The following is an 8,448-nucleotide window of genomic DNA, read 5'->3' as shown; positions in this document are numbered from 1 at the left end:
TTCTTGCATGTGAAGCTCTGTTTTCCATCTGAAAATATTCATAATTTATTCAAACAAATATTACTGAGTTTCCACTTACTTTGAAATGTTGTTAAACTGTCAGAACTGTGCCCTAAGGTCAGGAATAACTTGTTGCAAAGTTCTTAGTCTTACAAACACATTGATCGTTATCTGATTACACAGTTGGAAGGAGAATGGAGTTAGAGCATGGCCTATGGCATTGCTCACTCAAATCCCTCTAAACTTTTAGGTTTGAAGTTTACAGATTCATTGTGTACTTTTGATTGCAACTAATTTCTACATTTCCTGGGGAAAAAGTATGTTTCTTGCTTTACAAATACATTTTCACTTATCTCCTGAGTCTAGAAACTGTGTCCGCAACAAGCTGATGATCCAGGGGCCTGCATGATCAAGCTAGAGATAAGTTACAACAGCAGCTCAGAGTTCAAAAAAATTGAGGCAGAGCTATACTAGATCACAGGAGGGGAATAACCTCTCATGTTTAGGAAGGTGTTGGAATTTCTCTTCATCACTAAAAAATACAGCTGGCACCTGAAAGGGAAAGGGGACCTAAATGCCTCTCAAATCCCCAAGGGGTCTATGCCCATTCTAGCAGTGGATCTTATAGCCACAGAAACAATACAGTAGCATTTGCAGTGTTAGAACCAAGGAATTTGAAATATTTTTTTCCTCTTTACACTTCCTGCTATAGAAACTTGTCTAATAAAGTTCAAATAAATACTTCCTCCTGCACACATTGATTAAGCTAACGTGATGAGGAACAGCTATAAATGAATGTACACCAATCAGAGCTATGATCTCTTCACTTCCTTGATAACCCCCACCCAGAAGCAGCTTTGAAGCCTCTGAGCTTTTGAGGCTATTCAGGATAAAATCATTGTCCCAAAGCAGAGCTTCTTGTTGGGAAAGAGCAATAAGTGGACTTTGTAGCCCACTTGCATGATGAAGATAATAACAGAGGAATTATTTTCTGGAAGATCAGAAACAGGTTTGCTTTATATACAAGAACAACTTATTTACAACAATCAACAGCAAACTATGTACATAAAATACAAGAGGCGTTTCCATGGCAATCACTGTATAAATTATGATAATAAATAGGAGGGGAGCAGATCCCATTCTTAAGGCACAAAACCTTCTTTCCAAGACTGTACAGGGATCGAAGTGCTTCCCTATACTTTTGACAGGATCACAGGAATGGTGTGGACACCCCTGAGGAACAACACTTGATGGGCAGCGATACGGACATGCGATTACTGCTGACAGCCTTATAAACAATATTATTTTTCATCTTTCTTTTTTACAGTACACACGTTTCTGAAGATACAAAATTTTTTTGTGTAAACAGTCTTTCACTTTATCACACAGCTCATATATGCATCTTTAAATAATACTAAAATAACAAAAGAAGCTTTGAATAGGAGTCAGGAGCAGTCCAAGAAATTCTGGGACTAAGCGGCTCTGTACAGTCTGTGAGATTCCTAGCTGCAGAGACGCTTTCCTAGAGATGGGATCTCTCTAGTGAAATGTATACTGACCAAGTCTTCATGGTCTGACAGAGTACAAGTCTCCACTAGAACTAAACAGAATAAATAACACACTTCACCTACACTGAACACCTGGCACATGCTGCTCTTGGTCAAATGCTTATAGTCGAAGCACTGTAAAGGAACTCCAGCAAAACAGGTAAGACCGTGTTATAAATAAAAACCCTTTCTTCCCCAGGAGGCCCACACTAGGACATTCTTGATCAGCTAGTGGGCAAATCTTATTCTAACTCATACTGCGTGCAATCGCAAGAATTGAATGGGGCTGAATAGGGTGACAGGGCAGAATCTGCCACCAATGAGTAAATTTCCACTGCAATGCCTGGTAAACAAGGCACTGAACTTCCATTATTGGTAACAGAAATCACATGCCCAATTTGCCACAGTAAAACACTGCTCTTCCCCTCCCAAATCATTGTCAGGGGAGTGGAGTGATGAGGCAGAAGGTGACCTGAAGTCTTGACACTAGTAACATTTTAATTAAAAGACTGAACTTGTACAAGAGACCAGTGAAATTCTAACTTCTCCCAAGTGGGTGTTTTGCTTGACAGGGCAGGAGAGTTTTGTTTTTGGCAAAGTAGCAGTGAGATTTTTTTCAGTCTGGTTTTCCTGAGTTGTCCAAGCCATTTTCTCTCCTACAGAAAAGTTTATCAGATACCAGAGGGACAACTCTAAATAGGTAAGCTAGAACTTCAGTCTGACCACCCAGTGCATGGAGACATCTTTCAGTGATGCTTGACACCAGTGCTCCCATTTTAGGCCCAGAGCCTGAGCTATAGAAAGATGGCATTACTCCTAGTGGCACTGAGGTACTCCCTCTCTTTAGATATGTACCTCATGCACAGCCAAAGGCACTCAGGTTAAATATAAGATCCCATTCTATAACTCTTAAAAGGAGGCAGAACATGTGTCTCCATTCCCATGCTGGAGGATAGCTAATGCAATGGAGAGTGACACTGCTATAAGCGTATTCAGAAAATTCACCAATGAAAAGAAATATATTGGGATACACAGAGGGAAATAAAGAGTGCAGAGTTTAACTCCTTGACAAAATGGAAACATTGCCAAAAGCAGATGCACCAGTGACCTTCAGTCCTCCTAGGATAAGTTGTAGTTCTAAGGAGTATGTTTGAACAGGAGGGGACCTGCTAGGATCTCATCATCAGTCTGATTAGGAAAAAAAAAAAATACAGAGGAACTGTTCCTATTGAGACAAGAACTGAATCCATCCAGGACTAAGTAATGCAAGCATGGTAAGCACACATTGTTCCTCTAACCATGAGATGTCTTAAAGAAGCATAATCAGCAAGAATTGTGGTTCTTTCACAATCTGAGCAAAAAGAGAGAAATCCTCTCTTTCCCTGCTGCATCTTCCACCAGAATTATCACATGGTACTTCTCTTCCTGACGTGTTCTCCTGTGTATACACTGCTACCAACACACACACTCTTGAAGATACCATGAAGCGGGCGCTACTTGGTTATCATCAGTAAGAATGAAAATGTGCAGCAATACTCTTCATTATGTCCTATAGCTTCGCTTACCAGTGGGTTTTCCTAACACTCACACAGGCCTTGATCAGTGTCCAAACAAGCAAATGAAAGCAGCTGTAAGAGAATTATGATTCTTACTTGTTCAATACACTAGGGGATCCAATGCAGCAAGAGGCCTTTGTACTAATAATAAAAAAAATCACCGTGGAAAGGGATGCTAGTGAAAAGTAAGGAGGGAGAAGCTCTGGGAGCAGAGTTGCAAAATTTCCTCTCTCTGCTCCCTCCTTACAATGGCTTATATCAGGTGTTTTGCTATGGGAATCAAGCATAAGCAAACCCTGATGTCCTCTGTTCGAAAAGGAGATGTGTAGGGAGACATGAACTGGAGAGAAAACAAGACCGTACACTCAAGGCCCAAATAACCCTTGAATTCAAAGGAGTTGGCACTAGGGATGAAATTGGCTCATAGTCTCCCATCACAGAAAACATCATGTCTGACACTGCACATTCAGTTAACTATGCAGAGCTAAGGCAGTTTTAACAAAAGCCTTATGAAGAACAGGAAAAAAAAGTTGCCCTCAGAAATTAAATTGTGTGCCACTGTGTATGTGCTCATTTCCCTGCCTATGGGCAGGGTCAGCCAAGTGCCACTCATTTAAAAAAAAAAAAAAAAAAAACATACAAAAGATTTAACGAAAAAGTCCTCCCCTCTTTCCAGCTTTTTCGTGCTAACTGCTAGCAAGCCCCCTCCCCAATGATAATCACACCAACTGAACTAGGTCTGCTGGGCTTTGGCCTTCGCCAGTCACATGACGGAGCTTAATCAATAGAACAGGAATCTGGAAGCAGTCTGCGACCTCTGATTCAGACGTGCTGATTTTCCCATCTTCCACATGCTGGCATCAGAGGCTAGTTGCCAAAGGGGCATCACTTTTCAACATGATGCTCCTCTGCCATGTAACACTAACTCCAGATGCTTCTACAAAATCCCTCAATGTTCCAAGGCACATGTTCTCTTAGTAGCAGGTACAATGCCATGAAGAGTAAGTGACCCTGTTTCCTTTGGCATCCACCAGCACTGTTGTGAGGGAACAAGGCAGCTTGAGAGAGACAGGAGGGGGAACAGCAGCAAAGACTTAAATAGGGGAAAAGATGCAAGTTTCAATGATAGCTTTGTATCCTTCAAGAGAGGGGAGTGTTTTCTGCCCTTGTATATAAATTAAAGCCACAGGTCTATTGTTAGTATCCATTCACTTGTAGCCAAGGAAGTGGCACTGACCTGAAAAGAAGCCGTTCCTAACCGGCTCCAATCTGGTGCCTGACATGCTGCTCCCCTAACAAGGTGGGTCGAATTGTTTCTGTATCCCATTTGGCTAATTTACCCCTCCTGCCATGAGTAGTTCTTCCCCCCAGTCTCCTAAAGATGAATACTGAATGGGTGATTTAATAAGTGAATTGCCTGTACAATTTTTGCTCTATTGTTAAGGGATAAGGGGCTAGCCAGAGAATGTCCTCTGTGACTGGTTGGAATTTTCACCTAACTGCAATGGCTCTGAATTTGGCTGCAGCACCATCATTGGCTGAAGGAGGACAGACACAGGCCGAGGGTGAGACTGTAGGCTGGTGCAAAAGGCTGTAACCACATGCATTGTTTGTTGCAAGGCATAAGTGACACAGAGAGAATCACTGCAAGGGCAGACTTGCACTGGCTTTGAGCTTCTCTTGCAGATCACATGCAACTGAAAGATGTATCCAGAAGAGGGCTACAATAGGCCAAAAGGACAAGTGTTGCTCCATTTGAGCAATATCAGATACAGCTGTCACATACAGACCAGTGGGAAAGTCTCAGATCTGAAAAGACTATGACTGGCCAATACATCTTTGCCCTGAATAATTCCAATATGATGAAATCACACACTAAAGGTAGCTGTGTTGCAATTGTCAGTTGTCCTGCATTGTCACCAGAACTAAGACTTTCCATGTTTAAGGACAGAGTTCTTCAAATGGCTGATGAGTTCTCTTCTGGGAGGCTCCACCCCCCTCAGCAGATAAGGTGCCTCTTGCTGGAAGCAACTGTACCCCACATGAAAAAAGGTAGCACCATGACTGGCTGATATGAACTCTGAACAGTGACAGTTTTGAGCATAGCTGCTCTGGGAGGTGAATGCTGTGCAGAAGTTAGGGGGAATGGTAGACACAGGCTGTGAAAACAGAGGCTAAACCTCGCTGACAAGAGTATTCCGGCTCAGCTCCTTGATCCCGTGTAATATCCTCTTCATATGACCCACTTTGGTCACTCCCAGGTCCTGGAAGAAAAGAAGAAAGCACATCTTAGATCACAGAAAAAAAAGCTAGACAGCCAATCAACAGTTAAGAACTAATCAGCCGATCACGAAAAACAGAAGGAAACCATATAGAAAGATTACAAACCCTACAGTCATATGAATGACTAAACCAAGCATCGAATGCTTACCAGAGTAAGACAAAGTAACCAACAATCACAGAACTGGAACAAAGCAGTGACTAGCTACAACTGCAAACCATGTGGCTAGCCGCAGATGCAAAGTACATGGCTAGCCAGGAGATCAAACCATGTGCAGAAAGGACTATATATATCCCAGGGAACTAAGTCAGCAGCCAGCCACAAAACACATGGGTAAAGAACACAACTAGGCACGGATAACACAGAATAACTATGGGAACACTCCGATACCATGCACAGAAATCACAGAAAATAGTTAGAGATCATGCACAGGAGTCATATTTATCACTCGTATATCACATTAACCACTGTACACACAGAACATAAGGCAAGTCACAAATTAAAATCCTATGGACATTCATTTATATCACACACAACTCATGGGCCACAAATACTCTTGTATCACATGCAAGTCACAAAATCAGTCACAGATCTTCATAACTTCCCTTCCCAGAAAAAACTTCTCCTGATGATGGGAGGAGCGCTGTGAAGTATTGCAGAGTGGGTCTGCAGTACTGTTTTCTCTTCTCTAAGGATATGACTGGCTATTCAACAAGCAGCATAAGTAACAAGTCTCTGTCCAACTGTCTCATCTAAGACTGTGGTTGTTTCTTTTTAAAAGCAAATGCAATGATCTGCAGGCCCTCAAATATAGCCACACACTCAACTCCAACTAGTCCAAATCATGACTCATTCTGTAAAGGGGTGGGAGTGAGCTGAATATTGAAATCCTCCTTTTCCACAGTGCTCCAAAATAAAGAGATTCTTAACAACAATGACTAGTTTGGGTGTTGGATTGGACCACAACTTCAGGAAACTGGGAAAGAGCTGGACTGTTGGCCTATGGGCTAATGGCTGACTATTTATGCTAGCTTCCTACTATACATTTTAATTAGGTGACCTGAGAAGAGAGTAAAATGAAGCCATGATGAACCCATTCATCTAGCCAAAGCCACGAGGAACGGACGGGATGCAGGCCATTTCCAAGCACATTCAGCACAGAAGGCCATGCAGATGCAGCTGGCTATTTCTGATGAGCTGATCATGAAAGTACCTTGAGGTCCCTCCGTTCGAGATGCAGGAGCTCAGAGCCCCGGACGTCATGCCGGATGAAGATATCCTTATACTCACAAAGACTGAGATGCTCAAGCCAGGCCGCAACCTCCTCCGTTCCCCAGAGGTGAACTGTCGGAGATGGAAAAGCAGGAGTGCATTGAGTACCCAGAAGCCCAGAGGAAAGAGAGAGTGAGAAAGAACACCAACAGTATCCAAAACCAAAAGGAAAGTCAAGGGAGAACGTCAAGCAGGACCACAACCCCAAATGAGGGAGAGGAGGACTGACAACAGGATCTACAATCTCAAACAAAGAAGGAGGTCAGATTAAAATCAGAGCCATTCTCTTAAAAAGAGACTAAATGTAATGAACCACGGGAGTCTGTTTATGTCCATGTCCAGTCACTGCCTTGCTGGGACTGAAATTTTACTACCATGTCTAATAAGAAACTCAATTTCCCTCCATTTAAAAAACAAAACAGAGCCATGCAAAATGTTTAGGAAAGAATCAGGCCCAGGTTAATTTTCTATTGTTCTTTTAGAGCAGTGGTTCCCAAACTTTAACAACCCACGAACCCCTTTCACTAAAATGTCAAGTCGTGCAAACCCCCTCCTAAAAATGGGGATTTTCTCCCTTACCTGAGCATAAATAATAAAAGCAGTGATCTTGGAAATATAAAATTTGTTTTTATGACATGCTTATTACACACTATTTATTATTAATTATTATTTATCATTACAGTAATTGTGACATTAAGAAAACGACAACACTCTTCCAAGATCTCACTTTCTTAGCTTGTATCACTTTGATTAAGCCTGTTATAAGACAAGGCTCCTATGTTTCATCAAGGAGTATCAGAAGTGAAACAGCATGAAGGTATTTAAGAAGCCAACTCAAAGAGTTCCTCCTACACAAACATTTAGGTCTTGAGTAGTCCAGGCAAAGAACGCACGTTACAACAAAGCTTAAACTTGTTCTTCATAATAATTTTAAAAACAATCCTAGCTGCCTATTTAATTTTAAAAACAGCAAAATATATCCACCTCCCTTTCCATTTCGTATAAGGAGTGTTGAAATTTAAATCTCCTCAGTGTGATAGATATGCTTGCTTTGCTCTGCTGAGCTCTTGGAAGTCCGCAGGGCTCCAGGCTGCTGGCCCCGTGCTGCCCAGGATCCCTAGGGACAGTTCTGTCCACCATTAGGGAATTTTTGCCCAAGAACTCCCTGTAACATTTCGGGAACCCCCAGGGGTTCACAAACCCCAGTTTGGGAACCACTGTTTTAGAGTAAACAGTACATACTGGCATTTACATTACATAGGTCTCTTTACATTCATGGGTCATCAAATGTTTTATAGACAATATGGTAAAATCTCCCTCTGATGTGGGAGGGAGGACTGGCAATGAACACAGGGTGACCCCCAGCTTCCAGCTTAGTCTCTAAATAAGAGAAAGAAAAGTCCCCACAATCCCAGTGGAGAAAGATGTCATGGAGGAAAGAGTGACAGTACCCATGATCCCACAGAACAAGTAGTACTCCCAAATTTTAGTGGCAGAGTCTTCATAGGTAGAAGATAAACCAAAAATCAACTAACCCAATTGGAGAGAAAGTGTCCTGATACCAGTCAATTTGTTGATTTCATGGGACAGTTTTTATCATACTGACCAATAGGATTAGAGCTCAGGGTGCACCAGTGGTGATGCAGGATCCCCAGCCAATTAGACATGAGACTTGATTAAACCCTAGGGGTGAATCAATGAAAGAAACATCATTAACCACATCAGGGAGCATCAGCAGTGGGAGGATTGGAGTTATGCGGATTTGGGCCCCACAGTCATTTTGATTTCTAAA

General features: G+C 42.1%; 1 protein-coding gene across 6 annotated transcripts in view; it reads right to left on the bottom strand.

The window, feature by feature from the left end:
- Positions 1-997: 997 nt before the first annotated feature.
- Positions 998-8,448, bottom strand: part of DGKD (diacylglycerol kinase delta) — a 111,957-nt gene continuing 104,506 nt past the window's right edge. For all 6 annotated transcript variants that reach the window (XM_034780583.1, XM_034780580.1, XM_034780582.1 and 3 more), the window contains 2 exons: positions 6,598-6,728; positions 998-5,367 (listed from right to left, as the gene is read on the bottom strand). In XM_034780583.1, the coding sequence (XP_034636474.1) occupies positions 5,278-5,367; positions 6,598-6,728 (221 nt within the window). In that variant the 3' untranslated portion in view covers positions 998-5,277. The remainder of the gene's footprint in view (positions 5,368-6,597; positions 6,729-8,448) is intronic.

Source organism: Trachemys scripta, chromosome 9 (genome assembly GCF_013100865.1).
Source record: "Trachemys scripta elegans isolate TJP31775 chromosome 9, CAS_Tse_1.0, whole genome shotgun sequence".
NCBI lineage: Eukaryota > Metazoa > Chordata > Testudines > Emydidae > Trachemys > Trachemys scripta.
This window is presented reverse-complemented; position numbering and strand designations above follow the sequence as displayed.